The 22,414-nt window shown below is 34.2% G+C and overlaps 1 protein-coding gene across 4 annotated transcripts in view; it reads right to left on the bottom strand.

Annotated features, from left to right (window-relative positions):
• USP47 (ubiquitin specific peptidase 47) overlaps positions 1–22,414 on the bottom strand; it is a 109,427-nt gene that overhangs the window by 27,485 nt on the left and 59,528 nt on the right. For all 4 annotated transcript variants that reach the window (XM_087855272.1, XM_045796496.2, XM_045796497.2 and 1 more), the window contains 5 exons: positions 21,889–21,968; positions 19,427–19,576; positions 3,130–3,225; positions 2,902–3,054; positions 359–526 (listed from right to left, as the gene is read on the bottom strand). In XM_087855272.1, the coding sequence (XP_087711398.1) occupies positions 359–526; positions 2,902–3,054; positions 3,130–3,225; positions 19,427–19,576; positions 21,889–21,968 (647 nt within the window). The remainder of the gene's footprint in view (positions 1–358; positions 527–2,901; positions 3,055–3,129; positions 3,226–19,426; positions 19,577–21,888; positions 21,969–22,414) is intronic.

Below are 22,414 nucleotides of genomic sequence, written 5' to 3'. Positions count from 1 at the left end.
GATCTAGCCTAATACTTTCATTCTGCTACACAAGAACACTTATAAGATTTAGAGGCCTGGTGCAACTTTAAAGGCAGAAGTGGTTTCCTGACCACTAGGCACCCTTTCCACACCACCACCCAGCTTGGTTACATAGTTACAGTTCAGCCTCCCAGAAATTCATGCTCCTGCCTGTAAGTACCCTTTCCTAGAGTCTAATTATGATCGCACATATGCATAAAAACAGCTTTAAAAAAGCCTTTCCTTTTCAAAAATTACTTCTAAAGAGAATTTATTGGTCATAATAGCTATAGAATTACACAGCAGCTCGGAGATTATTTTATTCTTTCAACTAAAACCCACAAACTATAAAAGGTACCTTCTCAAGTCCAGGTTTTGAAATCTTTTCAGTTCCACTATTATTTTCAAGGCAGATCCCTTCATCAACACCATCATCATTCGAGAAATCATTGCTCATCTGATCACTATGACAACTGCCTTCGTTTTCTGCCCCGCTGTCAGTGCAACTTTCAGTCTGAGGGGATTTCTTAATAAAACATAATTATCTTACAATTACAAGCTAAATAAAGGGAAAACATATACTCAAAATTTTTTACTTACATGCTGCTAACTTATTCAGAAAGGTTCAGATATTATTAATAAAAGTATTTATTTTAAATAAATTTATCTTCTCTTAGCAAGTCCTTAAATAAAATTGAACCAAAACAGTGTATTTAAAAGCATCTCTATTAATGTCCTTAAAATTCAGCTACAATGAATTAGTGATTCAGAATTCTAATTAAACCCCACTTATGTTTATAGTTGCAAAGTAACAATACAAATTACCATTTCTTTCACCAAAATCTATAAAAGCAGAGAACCTAAGTGCCAAAATGAGCTTTTGCTCTCAAATCCCCCCAAAATATTTCTTTTCTTGAACAAAAAGTTCAATTTAATTTATCACTGTGCTAGGTATTATAGACAATTAGAAAGAAAAACAAAATTGTACCTATCCTCAAGAACTTTATATTCTAGTGCACAAGAGGTGGAAATATAACAAAAAAAAAAAAATCATACTCTTTCATGCTTTTAAGATTTTTAAATCCTTCTCATGCGAATTTTATTTGAAGGAATCTACTTCTTAGAAATCCCCAAACAACTCCTTGCCCCCTTTTCCTTTAATATTTAATATACATACGTAAAAATGTTTTTATTTAAATAGTTTGAGAATTCTTCTCTAAGATGTGAGCTGTTGTAAATTGTACAGAAATTCCTAAATTAACTAAGCAATATATAATAATAAGCACCAACATTTGCCAAGAACTTTGTTGTGGGGACTGCATCTAACGTACAGTCTTCATCCCTCAAGAAAGTTTGGATCAAAGCGAAAACCAACTCTAGAACTCTACACTAAGTCTACAAAGAGGTCATTCCTGACATTCCTTTAGGCTAGAACATCTCTTCTCCAAACAAATGGACCTAGAACTTCCTAAAAGTTCCTGTCAAATACATCTAGGTTTTCTTTATTTGTAAAAGATCTCCTTTAACAAGAAACATATTGGGTATATACAGAAAACCAATCCAATACTGACTGATCTCTGTTTGTGTCAGACTCCTGTAAAGACTATGTCTACTTTGGTTTGGCTTTGTTTTTTTTAAGATTTTATTTATTTATTTGAGAGAGAGAGAGCGTGAGAGAGAGCATGAGCTGGGGGAGAGGCAGGGGCAGACTCCCACTGAGCAGGAGGCCCAATGTACAGTTTAATCCCAGGACCCTGGGATCACCACCTGAGCTGAAGGCAGACACTAAGCCAACTAACTGAGCCACCCAGGCGCCCCCGGAAATACTGTTTTAAATTAAACCTCTCAAAACGTAACCTGGTCATAGGTGCCATTCCATGAACATCTACTTTATCTAAAACACTTTTCATAAAAGCCATAAAAAGCAATTATTGTCCTTACTTTACAGAGAAAGTAAGGCTCAGAAAAGTTGTTCTTCTATACATTCTCTCTTAATACTTAAGAGCACTAACTAAAATCTGATGAATGTTTAAAATAATTTTGAGCTTTTGAGAAAAGGCATTTTTATAACTACAGTGATCAGTTCCAATCAGAAAAAAACGATTCATCGTAGTTTTGAAAAAAATAAAGATTTATCACTCTAAATAACCCCTATTATGAAACCAGGAGTTTCCAAAGGAATAGAGTCGGATATTAAGAAGTTCCTACTGAATAAGGTTAGGAGAACCAGAGACTTTGGAGGGGGTCAATGAGTGGAAAAAAATGATAACTGGTGTCCTTCAAAGTCCCGTTCTCAAACTATTTAAATAAAGTTTTAATTAAAAAAACTAATTTAAAAGGGAAAACAGACAAAATGCCTTTCTAGCTTTCTATCCTAGCCTATTTTAGAGGTGCTAAATTTTAACTGAGAATTACCCAGAAATCTTAATCCTTGAAAAAGACACTAAGACAAATACAAGAAATTAAGGCCATACTACATAATTTGCTCATTTTTTCACTTACATACTTGTTCTGTGTTTATTATGCACCAGAAACACAATGTAGCCCACCTCTAGATTGGTTTGTTTCACTAAGAAAGTTATGAAACACAAAATTATTGCTCAAATTAAAGAAATAATTCGAGTTGGAGATTCTTTTTGTCTTTTCAAAGGATATCATAAGTTATTCTGATCAAAAAAGAGTATCTGAAATATAATTTACAGTGGACAAAAAAAACTTATACAAATCTACATCTTTTTATAGAACTTGGCATTAAGAACTCCGGGAAGAAAGGAATACCTTCTATCACAAAGACAGTCTAAACACCCCCAGTGCTGTTACCCCAAATAGCTCTCTTAAACACATGATCAACCAAAATGAATTGACTAATATCTTTTAACAAAAAATGAATAAATATTTTACCTCATCTTCAACATCAATAAATGTACTCATATCTAGCTCCTCAGGAAATGTCATCCGATCATTCAATTTAATCCTGTGCATTGTTGTATAATCAAAATCAAACCTTTTCAACTGTAAGGTCAGCAGATAAGGGAAATGCAAAAACCGAAGACCCTAAAAAGAAAGGAACCTATTGAATATGGAATATAATCTCAGATAATTTAGTATTAATTTCTACATGGCATCTACCTTTCGTGCATCACATTTCTTCTTACAACGTTCACAAAAATACTGATTTGGGCCATCCAGGATCTCTGGCTGAATAAATGCATGCAATGCTTCTTCCTAGTAAGAAAAAAAATAATTATTTTATAATTACTTAAAAATATTATAATGTTAATGACAAAGCCCTAAATATAAAAACTTTACAATTACCAAAATACTCAGAAGTAGAATGGCTAGAAAGTAAGGAACTCAAAATGCAAAAAGAAAAAAAAATTATCAAGAGCAATATAATGTCATTATAAAAACTGAGCGACAAAATAGTTGCTTTAATTCTGCATGAATTCTGTCTTTCCTAGTATTGCACATCACAGTTAGTCATTTCTACCTAATTTTTACACTGGTTTTACACTGCGGAATTTGGCTAAATAATCTAATAAAAATCCTGTCTTTAGATTAAAAATTCCATACTTCTTAGAAAAGTACATGCATCATTTCAATCTTCTTGTAAAAGGAGACATTCGTAAACTGTACAGTAAGTAACAGAACTCTGAAGAATTCACACTATCCATACACTAAAAAATCTAATAACCATCATTACCACTATGTTTAGCGTCGGTCCTTAATTTGCACTGCACTAAAGATTGGAAAGCACTGGACAACTTTCTCCCTGCATGTCAGATACTGCTCCATCTGAAAATGTATGAGAGCTCCTGGAGTGTTCCCCTAGTGGAACCATGTGGTTCTCTTTTCTCCATACAGCCTTAAGACAGAAGCAAGAAACTTAGTAAGAATATTGTTGAAGAATCAGTGGGCATAAAATTTTTAATCACTGATATTTCACAATAAAAAAATAAATTGTAGTTAATACAACATATAAGATTGGACTGCATAATCTCAAGTTTCATTTGTTGTGACCTCTTCACATACGGTCTAAACAGAATTACTGACCATATTTACTATATACAAAGAAAAAATCTATCATTATGACAAAATATCTTCAAATATTTTTCTTTTGATTCAGAACATGTTGTTGCTCAAAAGATAAATTAAGGAGCTTGATCTGGCAAAATGCAAAACAGCTGATAACAAACTACTATCCACATTTTGTTTGGTATAGCTCATTTTGGGATAAGAATAAAAAATATGAAAGGATATTCGAAATGCCTCTAACCCTCATCCATCTCCTATTTTATTCTCAGAAACCCAAGGCAGCAAGGGGGCTAAGGGTTGCAGGGGGGAGAACCAAATAGTGGGTTTTTTCCCACATGACCAAAGCATTTTGCTGGAGGTCACGGAAAGGGGCACACTCAGAATTATTTTTTTTTTCTTTGAAATATATTTTAGCATGAAAAAGGCAAATCCTGTAAAAGCATAATACAGAAAAAGAAGCCATATATATAGCTTAGGATAGACTGATATCAAATTAGTCAAGCTTCCGAAATAGAAACTGAACTGTAAAATACTCAATACCTTAACAAAAAAAGGGGAGGTACATAAAGCAAGAAAATTATGTAACTCAAATTCTACTTTACTAAACAGTGTGCTCCAGTTTCTGGCTAGAGTTCACAGCTAGCGCTTTTTCTTTCTTTCTTTTTTTTTTTTAATTTAAAACTCAGACAAAAGTTTAAAGCACAGAAAACTCCCACAACTTACTTAGACTCACCAACTTGTAATATTTTGCTACCCCTGCTTTATCATTCTCCCTTCCCCACACAGATTATGTATTTTCCTGAAGCATTTTAGAGTAGATTTACACAGCATGCCTTCCCTCTTAATAGTTCTATGTGATTTTTAAGAGTAAGGATATTCTTAAATAAACAACAAAATTATCAAACTCAGGAAAATCGAAGGTTGATAAAGTACTTTTGCCATATTCCGATTTTGTCAATTGTCCCAATCCTAAAAATGCATTTCTCTCCATCCAGTCCAGAACTGAATCCAGGATCACAGATTACATTTGGCTGTCTCTTCAGATTCATTTTGTCTGGAACAGATCCAAAGCCTTTCTTCCTTTCAGGATATAAATGGTTTTTGAAGGAAGCAGGTTATTTTATAAAATGTCTGCAATTTGGGTTTGTCTGATGTTCCTTATCATTAGGTTCAGGTTTTACGTATTCCTTACAAGACTACCACTTAAGTTATGAAGTGTCCTAAGGGTATCACGGTCACAGGCCATGATATCCCCAACCTCCCTACTGGTGAAATGAACCTGGTCAAGTGTTATCCAGCTTCTCCACTACATAGTTACTCTTTTATCCCCTTGCAGCTAATATGTAATCTCTAAGGAGATACTTAAGAGAACACGCAAACATCCTGTGTCTTAAACTTTCTACCCTAGATTTAGCATCCACTAATGGATTCTTGCTTAAACCAAATTTTAATGTTTTATGAGCCAATTTAAAAACCTTTTTTTAGGTGGCAACTTAAGTCCATTCATACTTGATATGACAATGTTCATCTAAATTAGTTTATTATAATTACCGTATGTATTGAATAATATTTACTGTGTTCTTCTCTCCAAGTGGCATGCTTTGCTCCCTTTTACATTTTCCTTTGGTATTCAGGAAGGTTAGTAACTTTGTTCTAGTGCATTTATACTTTTGCTAATGCTCTTAATCCTCATTTTCTCCCTTTTTCTTACTTAAACCTTTATTGTCTGGTTTGCTAGTTTAATGCTATCCTTTCTCTCCTACCCATTCAGCAGTCTATGATCTCATTCTACTTTCCCTTATTTTCCCCCTTCCCCTTTTTTGAGTGGTATTCCTTTTACTCCATCTAACATATAATATGCTATTATTCTACCTATGTTCCCACCCTAGTTTCATTTAGTCCTTGTTTCTATAATTTAATATATTAAGTGCTCATAGTCCTTTTGCTGAAGCTTCCCTGGGCTGGGGATCTCTTCACTGGATAGAGCTTATCCCCTAAAAAACTCAAGAAGGGCTCACAGATACAATATTCAGTAACTTCAATGTTTAATAATGGAATTACTCACTACCATCATAATGGAAGAAAAACTTGGCTAGGTGTCAAATCCTTGGCCTGTACCGTCTTGGAAACTGCTATTCTGTTGCCATGATTTGCAAGCTGCTCTTCATAAGTATGATGCCAGCCCAATTTACCTTAAAATTTAACAGTTTACCAAAATATGTCTGAGTTGATTATTCTAGGCCCGTTTTTCCAAGTATATGGTAGGTCCTTCAAAAGCAGACTTAAATTTCCCTTACTCCCAGAAAGTTTTCTTGGCTTGTAGTTCCTAAGTTTTGTTCCACTGTGTTGTTTTTACTCTTCACAGACTCCCAGTTGGACATCCTTTGCCAGTCTCTCCTTTCAAGCATTTTCTCGGAGATCCTTTTTACTTTCTCTCATTTTCATTCTATGTCCCTCTTTAGATTTATATTCCATTCTATTCTCTTGAGCATTTTATAGTTTATTCCTCATTTGGAACGTACTTTGGTCTTTTTCTTCAATTTCTTTCCTGAGTTTTATCAATTCATATTGCATTTCCTGGTTTTTTTAAAATTCATTTCTCTCCTTTAATTTTTGGATACCAGGTTTTGTTTTGTTTGAGAATATTTCATTTAGTCTGGAGTACTGTGTTACAGCATTCTACTGTGTGGTTATTTTTCTGAGGGCTTTTTTTGGCAGGGTAGATTTTCATCAGCTGAAATGCTTTAATACATATCCTATTTTCTTCTAACAACGGTGCTGTGTAAATTTCATTCCCACCACCCACCGACTCCATCATTCTGTGGACAGCATTCTTTAGTTTCAGAGTATGTCAAACTTTTGGCAACTTAGTGAAGTGCAGTTTCCTAAACAGGTGATGGTTAGTGCAGAGCTTGAGATCGTCTTTCATTCTGCAGGACACTTAATTTTTCTTTTTCTCCTTGTTTTCTCTTTACCGCTATGAGTCAGATGCATCATGCTTCTCTGTTTCTCTCCCAGAGGCAAAATTCTTCTAAGGATGCCACTTCTCACTCTAGAGCTCCTTCCCTGTAGCTGGTGCTATAAACTACCCAAGTCCTGTTTGGCACTCGCTCTTTTGGCACATACTGTTGTACTTTCTCCTTTGGAGGGTGACTTTTGTCTTTGTTCTGTTACGTCCTTCAATCTCTTCTTTCATAGTCTCAAAGGCTTTCCACTGCATCCTCTCCACATATACAGACTTGTAGCAGCAGAAGGTCCGTTGGAACTTGGTGATTATTTTGCTACTAACAGGCTATTTGAGGTTTATGGTGTTCTGTCTCCTAGTATGCAGAATTATTGGTTACCTGGGTTTATCTGTGTTCCTTTTAGTCTATGGTTTTTGGGGAGAATGTGTAGAGATAGACAGATTCAGGCGGCCACTATTATCCTCCAAACTCAGAAACCAGTTAAAACTATATTATAGGGGCGCCTGGGTGGCACAGCGGTTAAGCGTCTGCCTTCGGCTCAGGGCGTGATCCCGGCGTTATGGGATCGAGCCCCACATCAGGCTCCTCTGCTATGAGCCTGCTTCTTCCTCTCCCACTCCCCCTGCTTGTGTTCACTCTCTCACTGGCTGTCTCTATCTCTGTCGAATAAATAAATAAAATCTTTAAAAAAACAAACTATATTATAATAATTTTTTATAGCTTCCTTATTCACTTTTTAACAAGTTCGCTCCAGGTTAATCATAAATAAGATTAGACAGTTATAAAAATTAGCTTTGATTCATCTATCCATTGAAGAAATAAATTATGTAAATGATGGGCTAGTGTGGCTATACACTTTTACCTTCACCTTAATGTGATGTAGATTATGAAAAATCATGCCATACTGTATTTTACATATTAAAAAAGTAAGCTATGGATCACAAAAATGGAACAAAATACTACAAATACTGTACCATTATTAATATACACAAAATAACTTTGCTCTGGTTACCAACAGCTGTTTTCTTAAGTATGTTAAATTACTTGTCTATCATGCTTCTAAACTAGCTTTGGGTTGACTATGGTTGTTTTTCATCATTCCAGAGTGAAGATAATAGATTTATTTTCTAGAGTTTAATCCTCGCTATTATACAAAATGTAATTTGGACACTTTTTAGATTGTAATTTTCAGAGTTCAGAACAGAACACAGAGAATTCTTACATCATGAGTTATTACAATTTTATACTTAATGCAGAAAATCTAGGCACAAAGCAATTATAAGGTATATTATAAGGTATATCCAAGGACTGACACTCCCTATGAATTCTCTCATTTTTTTTACTCTTATTCTTTTCTCATCATTCAATGTCTATTTTATTTTGAAGGAAGAAATTGGTGTCAAAATAGGATACTTTATTTTTCAGATCAAGCAAAAAAAGATAAATCAGAACTACCACTTGATAACTATTTCCTAACAGATTTTAATGTACTTAGCAATCCTGTGCTATTGACATATAGTAACGTGTCTTCCTTAAAGATATATTCAACTAAATTTCCCAAGATATATACTTTGTTTTTGTTTTAACTAGGAAAAGAACTTTCTTTTAAGCCATCCACTTTTTCTAAATGCAATTTCTGAGATAATTGTAGATTCACAACAATAAATAATAGAGAGTCCCTTGTACAGCAGGTTCCTTCACTGGTAACATTTTGTAAAACTATAGTATGGTATTATAATGAGGATACTGACGTTGATACAATCTACGTACCTTATTCAGGTCTTCCCAGTTTTAGTGTACTCATTTGTCTACATGTGTGTGTATTAAGTTCTATACAATTTTATCACCTGTATAGGTTCACCGTCCACCACCATAGTCAGAGACTGAACACAGATCCTATACAAGGAACACTCATTGTTGCTCTTTTATAGTAATCACCTTCCTGTTCTCTTCCCCTGACCCCACCAAACCTATAAGCTTTGATTAATTTGCCCCAATTCTAAAATTTTGTCCATCAAAAATGTTATATAAATGGAATCATATCACATGAAACCTTTTTAGATTGGCTTTTTTTCACTTAATTCCCTAGAGACTCATTCCAGTTTCAGTGTGTATCAAATAGTTTGTGCCTTTTTGTTGCTGAGTAGTATTCTATGGTTTGTATGTACGAGTTTGTGGAACCACTTACTCGATGAAGGGCATCTAGGCTGATTCCAGTTTGTGGATATTAAAAATAAAGATGCTACGGACATTCATTTACATGTTTTTATGTGAACATAAATTAACATAAATTTTCATTACTCTAAAGTAAGTAACCAAGAGTACAATTACTGGGGTTTACAGGAATTGAATATCTAGTTTTACAAAAAGTTCCCTGTAACATTTCACATTTCCATCAAGAATTTATGAATGATCCATTTTCTTCACATTGCTACCAGCTTTCTGTGCTGTCATTATTTTTTACTTTAGCCATTCTGTACATAGAGTATTACCTTCATTGTGGCTTGACTTTGTGATTAGTGATACTGAACACCTTTTCCTGTATTTTTTTGACAACTGTATAGCCTCTTTGATGAAATGCTGTCTTTTGCAAATTGTCTAAATGGATTGTGGGTTTTTTTTTTTTTTACTATTATATTTTGGGGCTTCTTTATATAATCTAGGTATCAGTCCATTGTCAGATACGTGGTTTGCAGATATGTTCTCCCGGTCTGTAGCCTCTCTTTTTATCCTCTTTGCCTGGGTTTTCAGAGAGTAAATGTTTTAAATCTGATGAAATGCAACTTATCAATTACTCCCTTTGTGGAATATACTTTTGGTATCAAATCTAAGAACTCACTGCTTAACTCTAGATCTGGAAGATTTTTTCCTATGTTTTTTAAATAGAAGTTTATAACTTTACATTTTATATTTAAATCTATGATCCATTTTGAGCAAATTTTTGTGCAAGGTGTAAGTTTAAGTAGAGGTTCATTTTTGTGCATATGGATGCCCAATTATTCCATCACCATTTGTTGAAAAGGCCATCCTTCCTCCACTGAATCACTTTTGTGCCTTTCTCAAAAATCAGTTGGGGCATATTTGTGCAAATTTATTTCTGGGTTTTCTGTTCTGTCCCATTTATCTGTCTACCCTCTACCAATACCACCCTGTCTTGGTTACTGTAGCTCTGTAAGAAGTCTTATTATAATCAGGTAGGCTGATTTCTCCCACTTTATTCTTTCCTCAAAACCCTCTTAAGTCTAGCTATTTTTATTCCTTTACCTTCTACATAAATTTTAGAATGAGCTTGTCTATATCATCAAAAAATCTTGCAGATTTTGAGAAGAAAGGCTTATTAAATGATAATCTTGGAGAAAACTGACATTTTTACTATGCTGAATCTTCTAATCAATGAGCACATTGTCTTTCCATTTGTTGAAATATCCTTTTCAGAATTAGTAGTTTCTTGTACATAGGTCCTGTCCATATTTTGTTGGATTTACACCTAAGGCGGGTTTTTTCCCCCATTTTTGTAAATGGTATTGTATTTTGAATTCCACTTTCCACATGTTATTTGCTAGTATCCTGAAGTACAACTGATTTTGTATATCTCATATCCTGCTATCTTGCTAAATTCACTTATTAGTTCTACAGGTTTTTGGTAGGTGCCTTCGGATTTTCTACATTAAAAAATCATGTTACCTAAAAAGGGGACAGGGGCAACTGTATTTCTTCCTTTAATTGGAATGCTTTTTATTTCCATTTCTTGCCTTACTGTCTGACTAGGACTTCCAATACTATATTGAGTAAGAGTGGTGCGAGCAGACAGACATCCCTGCTTAGAAATAAGCTTGACATTCTAGGGGGAAAGCATTCAGTCCTTCATCATGAAATATGATGTTAGCTGTAAGTTGTTGGTGTTTGCTTGTTTGTTTTTACCACATTCTTTACTAAGTTGAGAAAATTACCCTCTATTCCCAGTTTTCTGAGATTTTTTTTTTTTGAGTAGATACTGAATTTTGTCAAGTGTTTTTCCTGAGTCAAATGATATGATAGTCTGAATTTTCTTCTTTTGTCTATTAATATGGTAGATTACTCGAATTGATTTTTAAATATTGACCAGTTTTGAATCCCTGAAATGAACCCTACTTGGTCATGGTATCTAATTCTTTTTACATACTGCTCAATTCTACCTACTAATATTTGGTAAGAATTTTCTTATATGAATTAAGGATACTGACTTGCAGTTTTGCTTTGTTTTAACTTTGTCTGGTTCAGTATCAGGATAAGACTAACTTCATAAAATATACTGGGAAGTTTCCCTCCATTTTTATTTTTTGAAAGAGACTGTGTAGACTTGGTGCTCACTGTTCTAAAATATTTGATATAAGGCTCCAGTGAAACCATCCCAACTTGGGAGACGTCATTTTTGAGAAATTTTTAATTATGTATTTAATACCTTAACAGTTATAGGGGTATTCAAATTCTCTAATTCATACTGGATGAATTACAGCTTGTGCTTTTTGAAGTACTAATTCATCTAAGTTATCAAATTAATGTGTGCAGAGCTGTTTGTTGTAGTCCCTTATTATCCTCTTGACACATGCATGATCTGTAGTGGTACTCATTTCATTCCTAATACTGTAAATTTTTGTCTTTTTTTTTTTCCTGTCAGTCTTATTACAGGTATGTCCATCATATATTGATCTTTACAAAAACTTAGCTCTGTTTCATGATTTTCTCTCATTTTTCTGTTTTCAGTTTCACTGATTCTGCTTTTTTCTTATGTCCTTCCTTCTGCTTGCTTTAGGTTGCTTTTCTTCTTTTTTCCAGGTTAGTTGGAAGCCTAGATTACTGATTCGAAACTTCTCCTTTTTACCAATGTAAGCATTTTACTAAAGGTGAGCATTTAATGCTGTTAAATTTCCCTCTCAATACTGTTTTAGTTGTGTCTCAAAATTTTTGATATATTTTCATTTTCATTAATTTCAAAGTGTTTTGTTGTTGCTATTATTTTTATAGCAATGTAGCATCTATATTTTTATATATTTATTAATTTTCCTTGAGTTCTCTTAGACTCTTGGATTAAGTGTGCTGTGTATTTTGCAAGTGTTTGGTGGTTTTCCAGTTATGTTACTGTTATTGATTTCCAACTTGATTCTATCATTGTTGAAAAACACACACACTGTGATTTTAATTCATTTAAATTTGTTGAGATTTGTTTCATGGTCCAAGGTGTGGTCTTTCTTGATATATAGTCCATTAAAAGAGTGTGTACTGCTGTTGTTGAGTGGGACGTTTATAAATGTCTATGAGATCCTGCTGTTGATGGCGTTGTTATTTGCTAATTTTCTGTCTAGAGGTTCTACCTATTAATTACTGACAGAGGGGCATTAAAGTCTCCAACTATTTACTTGTCAATTTCTCTTTTCATTTTGGACAAATTTTCCTCATATATTTTCAGCTGTTATTTGGTAAACACACATTTAGGACTGCTGTCTTTCTGACGAACTAACCCTTTTATTATAATGCCTCTATGTCTAGTAATTTTCTTTGCGCTAATGTCTACTTTATATTAATATAGCCATTTGCCTTGATTAATATTTACATGATATAACATTTTTCCATCCTTTTACATTTCAGCCTTTCTATGCCAATGTATTTGAAGGGAGTTTTTTGTAGCAACAAACGCAATTGGGTCATGTTTTTAAATCTGATATGTGAATCTCTACTTTTTATTTGGTATAATTAGACCATTTACATGTAACTAAGCCTACTATTTTAATTTTTTGTTTTCTTTCTCCTGCTTTCCTGTGGATTACTTGAACATATTTTTTAAATTCTATTTTGATTTATCTAGTTTTTTGGAGTATTTCAGTGGTCGCTCTAGGTATATTATATACACATAACTTAACATTCCACCGGTGTCATCCTTTTACCAATTCAAGTGAAGTACAGAAACCTTACCTCCCTTTATGTCCTTTTACCACCTCGCCTTCATAATTGTATTAAATATTTCTTCTGCATACATTTAGAACCACATCAAACAATGTAATAGTTTTGGCTCAACCATCAAATATAATTTTGGAAACTTAGGAGGAGAAAGAAAGCCTATTGTATTTACCCAGATTTTTAGCTTACCGTGTTCTTTCTTCATTCCTAACATTCCTAGATGCCTTCCTTTTATTATTTCCTTTCTGTTAAGAGAATTTTCTTTAGCCATTTTTTAAGATGGGTCTACTGGTGGCAAATTCCCTTAGTGTTCCCTCACCCAGGGTGGGTCTTGATTTCCTCTTCATTCCTGAAGAATATTTTCATTGGGTTTAAGACTCAAGTTGACAGTGCTTTTCTTTCAACACTTGAAAAATGTGCCACTTTCTTCTGGTCACTATAGTTTTTGATGACAAATTTGCTTACAAGAAATCAGAATAATTTTACCCTGTAAGAAAATGTATCTTTCTCACTTGCTGCTTTTAAAATATTTCTTCGTCTTCAGTTTTCAGAAGTTTGACTATAATTGGACTTGATGTAGACTGATTCTGGTTTATCCTATTTGGGGTGTACTCAGCTTCTTGGATCTAAAGCTTTATGCCTTTTACTAGATTTGGGGAATTTCCAGCATTATTTCTTCAAGTATTTTTCCAGCTTTGCCTTCTTTTTCCTCTCCTTCCAGGACTCCAATGACACAAATCTTAGATCTTTTATTATAGTCCCAAAGGTCCTGAAAACTTTTAAAAAACTCTCTCCAGTCTATTTTCTCTCTGCTGCTTACAATGGGCAATTCTATTATTCTATCTTCAAGTTCACGGGTTCTTTCTGCTTGTCTCCTCCATTCGCTGTTGAGTCTATCCATCAAGTTTTTCGCTTTGGTACTGCATTTTTCAGTTCTAAATTCCCATTTCATTTTCCTTTTTATCTGTTATTTCTTCCCTGAGACTTTCCATTTTCTCATTTGTTTCAAAAAGGCTTGGGATCTCCCACCAAAGTATTTCTATGACTGCTTTAAAATGTTTGTCATAAATTGTAACATCTGTCATTTTGGTGTTCGTATCTATTGATGGTCTCTTCTTTCATTCAAAATAAGATTTTCCTGGTTCTTAGTATATAGAGTGGTTTTGTTTTTGTTTTTCTATTCAAACCTGGACATTTTGGGTATTATGATATTCTAGACCCTATTTGAATCTTCTGGTTTACTGGCTTTCTTTTACCCTGCTCCAGTGAAAGAAAAGGTTCCTGCTTCATTACTGCCAGTGGGAGAAGAAGTCCAGGTTTCCCAACTGGGCTCTGCTGACACCTGAGATGAGGGGCTCTTCATTACTGTTGGGCAAGGGTTGACATTCTGGCTGCTCAATAGACCTCTGTTGATATCATCTTGGCTGTGAGGGGCAGGAATGTCTCATAAGAGCTCCCTGATAGCCTCCACTGACACCATAGAGGAGGGGGCTAGTCTCTTTACTGTTCAAAGATGGCAAAAATTCTGACTCTTCACTAGGTCTCTTCTGACATCAATGGGGACAGAAAGAAGTTTTTCTTACTATGAGGTGGGAATGAAGGTCAGGCTCCCCATGTGTCTCTAATGACAGAAAACCAGGAGAACAGGAGAGTAGTAGTGGAAAGGCTTGTTACTGCCCAGCAGGGATGAGACTCCTGGCTATCTACTTGGGCTTCTCTGAAACCACCCAGGCAGGGGGCTAGAAAGCCCAGTTACAACCTTCATGAGAACAGAAGCCTAGGCTCCCCACTCAGCCTCGGATGGCAGGGGTTAAGACAGGGGCCACGGTCTTTCTGTGGTCTTTGGCTAGAATGGAATGGGTATCATCTAAAAGTTTTCTGCCTTGCTAGGCTATCCCCCTCCTGATCTTTTGGCTGGAGACAGCAGGCTTTTCAGTCTACGCCTGTTGCTGTTTCCAGGATGCCAGCTTCTTCAGCTCCAAGTTTGGGCTATATTAGGCAAAAAAAAAAAAAAAAAAAAAAAAAAACAAACAACCCAGGGAACTCACCCCATGTCATTCCTTGAGTCCTGAGGTCCCTAGTCCTTATGCCTTTTCTCCACCTTTCAGAGTCTTCTTATGTTTTATTTTATATATAATGTTCAAGACTTTCAGTTGTTTTATCAGGAGGAATAGGGCAATGTACATCTACTCCATCTTCCTGAAAGCAGAAGTCCCCACTTTTTAAACTGGTTCCCACTATGTCCAACCACACAAATTCCTGGAAAAATGAGGGTAGAGTCTGTGGAAGAGATTTTTCTTTATGTGATGCTTACATATTTGGACAAATATGGACCACTCCACCATCCAAATGAGTTATGTGGCTAAGCCAGACATTTAAGAATGTCCAGATCATCTGTTAATACAGGGAAGAACCTATGATATAAACTTGTGCACAGCAAACACTTGAAATGTTTATGATTTCATAAATACTTACAAATTTAACAATTTTTCATTCAAAACTTTAAAATAATCATTAAACCATGTTTACTTAGGGAACAGAAGTCTTTCACATAATCCGGTTTTTCCAAAGACACTAAATGGAATGATACAGCTAAACCCAATTTCAGACCTTTGAACACATTTTGTGATAATATATTTAAGTGTACTTACCTAATAGAATTAAAAATATACTAAGAAAAAATGGCCTATTATACTGCCCACTGCACAGAGTAGGCAACTCAATAAATATGTTATATGACAAAAAGATACCAATAAAAAGACAGTGTCTAAAATTTACTGTTAAATAGAAAAGCTCCTCCCTAGTTAATGTCAAAAATGAGGTTATGTCATTTTTGTTTAATTTATGAAATATGCTTTCATAGTTAACTGATAAAAATTATAGTTTCATTTTTTATGTACACCAGCATGTATTTAGGACTATCTCATTATAAAAATATATTCTCAAATGTGCTTGGCAATAAGCAGATTCAAGGTTTCTTTGATTATGAAATTCAGAGACACTGGTTTAGACAACTCTAATCAATGAAAATAAAAGGTTCCAGTTACCTCACAAATCATTAGGAACAAATTTTTTTAAAAAGTTAATAAAAGGAATTTTTCAGCTGATACTAATTTTTCAGGATTAAGGAGATACATAAAACAAGAGTAGATTATAACACATATTTTAGTATTCTTACTCCCCCTCAACATTCCAAGGACACCAACAGTGATGTAACATAGTAGAGATAATCTTTAAATCACTTTATTCTAGTGCAGAGCTTCCTAAAATACGTTCCTCAGAATCCTAGTACCCCTTAAAATATTCACAAATATCCCACAGAGGAAGAAAATGTTAGGTAAAGCATAGTTAAGCAAAGTTCTCTACTACAGGAGTCCTCAGGGCATTTAAAATAAAATATGCACAGTGAACTTTCGAAAGAGGATTACAGTTGCACCATTTCCCAAATTTAATCAAAGAAGCCTTCTCTTAATCTTCTACTAAATCCTGTTGGACATGAGTGTTAAATAGAACTCAGTCTGAGAGGTAAGAGAGTGGTAAAAGAGCCCTTAAACATTGATTCCCTACATGGCCACGTAAAATGAAGACCAGAAATTTAATAAATAGCGTAGCTATAATGACTAAAAAATAATTCAATGAACAAACTACGAAAAGCTTTTTTAAAAACTACAGGTGATTCCTAGCACTCATTAAAAAAGCAGTCTGCTATCAGTCATGCTGAAAGATGACCCATAAACATTTACTATAAATGTCATAATGACAAATTAGCTAAATGGTATTTCCATTCATATTTTAATCTTAAATATTACTCTCAAGTTAATTTATTTGAACACAGAGATAAAACAACTCTAGAAATCGGATGTTTCAGATGAAGGTTAATAAAAACTTTAATTTTTAATAGACCCTTGCACTTACTTGCCTGAAATTAAGCATCACGTGTTAACCTCACTGTATACACAAATCTATTATATTGTGGCTCACTGAAAGAATGTACAGTAAACAGAACACAGAATTACCAATGTTGCATGTGTATGTACATATGTGTTTATGTGTGTGCGTATATCCAATAAGACAAATATATTAGAGTCCATGAATAAAAGTAGGAAAATTAATTTAAAGAGAGCTCAATTCAAATTAAGCCAAATATTATATAGTCTGAATGAGATTCAACTAGATTTTTACAATCCACATTTATACCTAATTCTTCTTAAAACACATAGAATTAACAAAATACACAATGGCAAGCAGTGATATAAAACTAATTTTAGATGCTGAGTGATGATTTCTGTAGATGTAGGTTATAGATTTTGAATTCAGAAAATAATGGGAATTCACTTACCTCTAACTAAAGTTCTCTGAAGGTAGTATCCTCCTTAGAACCCCTATCTTGGGTAGTTCACCTGCTGTAATTTCCCTAAAGAGATTTCAGCAAAGTCTAGGAAGTTTTAAGTTCCCTTCTGCAAGCCCTATTAGCGCATGTGTGTTATATAAACTTGCTCACATACTGCTTCATAGCTGTAACCTCCAATTCCCACTGAGTCACCACCACCACTACTACCACCACCATCCATGTGGCAATGGAGGACACTACCTTTGGAAAATTCCATTAGGAAATGTGACTTTTTTCACTTCTCCAAAAGTATCCTCCAAAGTGCCCCACTGCTGAATCTATGACGTTCTTGAGAGAGTGGTGGTAATTCAGGTGAGAAAATGAAGACACAAAAGATTTAGCTAAGCAACTGGACTTCCTCACTATTCAAAAACAATATTTCAACATAACAAAACAAATAACACTAGTTTCCTCAACCACTCAATTAATATGTAAAAGCACTCAACTGAACATACACATGAAAAAGCTTTCACAAAAAAATACTTTCATAACCAAAGCAGAAAACATCATCTTTATCACCTGGGACTACCAAATATTTCCCTAGTGTATTTTGCTAAAGTGCCAATATTTAAAAATGAGTTAAGAAATAAGTCATTGAAAGACAGATGTTAATAATTTTTTAATATGCCACTCCTATCTTAAACTACAAAAAAAAAAAAAAAAAAAACCAGAGAAAGAGAGAGGGAGAAAGTAAAAACTGTTAAAAAAAAATGGAAAACAAAATGAGCCACCCACACCAAGGCCAGCCTCATATATCTAGAATGGCAGTTTACAAGGGTACTATTAACAAAATTTTTCAAAGCTATTCAGGAAACTGACTGTAACATAGTACAGGAAAGAAGACTTGGTCTTACACTATCCAGAAAAGGTCTTCTACTTGGATTCCCACTGATTGATTCCATAACTTCTTATCAATTATTTCTTGACAGCCATATGAGAGTAGGAGAAAAAAGCAAAGGGAAACAACTGTCCTAGAGGCCAGAAGACCAAACCATATTTGAAGCACTATTTTAGAGGATAAAGTATGGAGTAGCTTTAAAAACACTAATTTTAGCTACAAGCTTCCATCAGCTAACAACATAAATAAGGCCCAAAACAATATAGCTCTGAAAGCTTCCCCTGGCTCATAATAGATTCAGAATAAATGTTTCTGAACATTCTAATTTTAAAAATCAACTTAACTCTTTCCATGGCTCTCCTTCTGTATCAGTAAACACAATAAAATGCAATAATAAAATTATCAAAAAGCAACTGAAAATGGGTAAGACAAAGAATGAGAAAACCTTAGATAATCTCCCAGTTGCATTCTCAGTATGTAATAACTAAGCTAATTTTTAATTAATCAATTAACTAATTTATATCAGATTATTCAAATTACTATGCTTCCACAATTCATGGTTTTTAAATTAAATTTTAGAATAAGGATGTTCCTTTTAAAAATGTGGCCTCTGTTTATGATAAAAACCAAAGGTTATTTTTCTAATTTTAAAAATACATGGAACTGGGGCATCTGGGTGGCTCAGTCAGTTAAGCACCTGCCTTTGGCTCAGGTCATGATCTCAGGGTTCTGGCATCAAGCCCCTCGTCAGCTCCTCACTTGGCTTCACTTCTGCTTCTCCCTCTCCCTTCCTTCCCTCCACCCCCTCTACTTGCATGCTCTTTAATAAATAAAATCTTAAATATATATATATATATATATATATATATATATATATATATATATATATATATGGAACAATGTACACAAAACAAAAAGTACTTTCCAATACAAAAAATGGTCACAAAAAGAGCATTTATAAAACAGACTGTTTAGAGGTTTAAAAAAAAAAAGGATAAAGTGAAATAATCTAGTCACCTCAGAAAGAATAAAATACTGAACCATGAGGCAGTACATTTGCGTTCACTTTCCCTTTTATACATGCACTATTAGGACTCACTGAAGGGTCAAAAATCTTCTAGATCTTGCTAGTTTAAGTGCAGGAATTACAAACAACCCAAGAAGGTGTATCTAGGATGATACTTACCTTACAACAGATTATACCACTGTGCTATTATGTATTCTGTGTATGGATACACAAGCAGTCAGCTGAAAGGTACACACCACACTAGCAAATGCTTGACTGGACCCATAAGGCCGGATGACCAATGGAATATCAAGATATGTGTCGATTCTCCAGCCCTCATAACCACATTCCAGACACCTCACGTAGTCCTTCAGCTTCCCTTGATATAGTTCGTTTATAAGATCAGCCTAAAAATAAGAATATTAAAAAGCGTTCTTTAAAAATTATTTTTAAAATACACAAAAACACAATAATTCCTGCTTTTAAAAATAAGTTGCAAAGGATATTCATTGTTTACTGCTGAAGTTTTAGAAAGCTTTAAGATTTATCTAAAATTCTATTAAAAAAATGAAGGCTGAAAAAAAATGAACTAAAAATCAATAAAATTAGACTAACACTAACTTAAGAATCAATGTGCAAAATTAACTAGTTCAATTCTCTTACCAATAAAAACTCCACTACTAAAATGTTTTGTTGAAATCAGTTACCAATTTATTATACTATTAAGCTTCATACTAACTTTTCATTAGGTTGAGAATACATCTAATCTATCACTTTAGGTATGCTGATAATTATAAAACTAAATAAACGGCTAGTTTTATAGATTTACACATGCCTACCACCACTTTCACAATACTACATTCTGATTCCTCAAATCCTATCTTCTAGCTCAAGGTGCAAATAAAACTTTTTAACTTTCAGTAATATACATAAAACAATTTTAAGGGGAAACATTATACTGAGAATTTTAAAAATGTATGGAAATTTTTAAAAAATTCCATCTCCATCAAAATATACTCATTCAAAAGAATGGATCTCTCACTAAGTCCCCAAACTTAGCCAACTGGGGCTTTTGTCCCAAAAAAGGCAGGTAATTCCTTTGGTAAGGACCCTCCAAGTGAGTGTCTTGCCTCACAAGTCTTGTACCAAAATTTGGGACTGCAGCAGGGATGCCCCAGTTGATCTTTTAGTGGAATTGTTGACCCAAAGAGCGGTATAAAACGGGGAAGAGTAACTGCAGACCTATGAAGAAGAAACAGCCCCTAATACCATATACATGAAGTTACTAAAATACAATAGGACAAAGTAGAGAAACTAGATCACTAAGTAAAGTTAATTTTTTTTCAATATCTCTTAACTAAGAATGGAAAAGAAGGAAAGCATATTATAATTTACCTCTTTCATAAATTTGTATCTCTTCAAATGTCTAGGGTTTATAAGCCTTCAAACTAGGAACCATCATCATTGCCTATACTAATGCCACTAATTAATGAAGCCTTCTTCATTCATCTGCCTCAGTCATATTTGATTATATCTTCTGCATCTGAGAGGGCATTTCTAAGTGATTCAAACCAGTGTCTTTCAAACAGTTTTGATAACAACCCACAGTAAGAAAATAATGTATATCTCAACCCAGTACATCTAACTATAACAAAATTTGCACAAAATAATACCCTTATTTTTGTGCTACTCTCTTATACTTCTCTATACTATTCCATTTCTTTAAGTGCTGATGTAGATTCACTAAACTGATTTCATAACACATGAATGGATCAGAGCCTACAGTTTGAAAACTCTGGCCCAAGCCATCATCATAATTCCAATCAGACAGCAGACCCTCCAGGCTATCTTCTAGATTCTTCCTCCTTTTCTATCCTTGTGATCGTTGCCCCCCCCCCACATCATTAGAGCCACTATAAACCCTCCTCTTTACTGAGTTCTGAGGCCCACCCAGTTCAGCCTTACTTTTTTTTAAATTTTTTTTTTAAAGATTTTATTTATTTATTCGACAGAGATAGAGACAGCCAGCGAGAGGGAACACAAGCAGGGGGAGTGGGAGAGGAAGAAGCAGGCTCATAGCAGAAGAGCCTGACGTGGGGCTTGATCCCATAACGCCGGGATCACGCCCGGATCACGCCCTGAGCCGAAGGCAGACGCTTAACCGCTGTGCCACCCAGGCACCCCCAGCCTTACTTTTCATCCCAGAATGATAGAGCGAATGCTCTTCCCACCTCTAACCTGTTCTTTTTCTACTGGAAGAACAGAGTCAGATAAATAGGAATCCTAAATGTCAAAAGCATACCTCCTTGGTCAAAATGAAGGTAATACTCAACTATACTTAATCTGCTATAGATTAAAATACATGTAATTTACTTAAATATCTGAAAATACTGTTCAAAAATCATTCCCAAAAAACAACACATACACATGTATGCATATATTTAATATAGGAATGATACAGTTTTCAGTTAAAAAGAGACCATCTAGATCACAGAAACCAACTTCCTTATTTTAAAGATGAGGAAACTGAGGTCTGGCGTGGTTTAATGAGGATCTATATGACTCAGTTAATGGCCAAGTGAGAACCTAGTACTTTCAATTCCCCATCTGGTACTTTAACAACTGCACTAAAGCCGGAGCTTTAAAACATTTCGATAGAATAAAAGTCACTTATGAATCATTTATTATAAAACGTTCCCTTCAACTTGAGATGAATTACCTGTTCTGTTTGCTTCCATTTCTGTTCCAAAGCATCGAACATGACTCTGCACAGCTCTTGTACATCATGCTGCTGCCAAGCTATTTTAAGATAAAATTTAATTAAAAACAGCAATAAATTTAATGTAATGAAACATTAATTTGTTTAAAAGCAAATTGTCAAAAACATGGAAAAGTTTATACAAAATAATTCTAAATTTAAAAAGGAACACAAACTACATATTACAGTCACGAAAAGGTAATCACAAGGAAAAGAATTAAGCAACCTTAGTATTTTATAAATAACATATGCTTTACGGTGCTATGATATTTGCTATTTTTGTTATGTTTCACTGTAAAGAAATAAGAAAAATCTAGAACAAATTAAAATTTTTAGTTTAAGTACATAAAAATAGAGTTTAACCAAACTTAAGAAAATTTTAATTGATCAAAAATTTACTCCTAGTGCTTAAATTTTATCCCAGCAGAAGGCAATGAGAAGGTTTATGGTAAGGTTAATTAAGCTATTAATATATTTTGTTTATAAT

The sequence above is a fragment of the Ursus americanus genome, chromosome 24 (genome assembly GCF_024610735.1).
Source record: "Ursus americanus isolate L20-20 chromosome 24, mUrsAme1.1.p, whole genome shotgun sequence".
NCBI classification, from domain to species: Eukaryota; Metazoa; Chordata; class Mammalia; order Carnivora; family Ursidae; genus Ursus; species Ursus americanus.
This window is presented reverse-complemented; position numbering and strand designations above follow the sequence as displayed.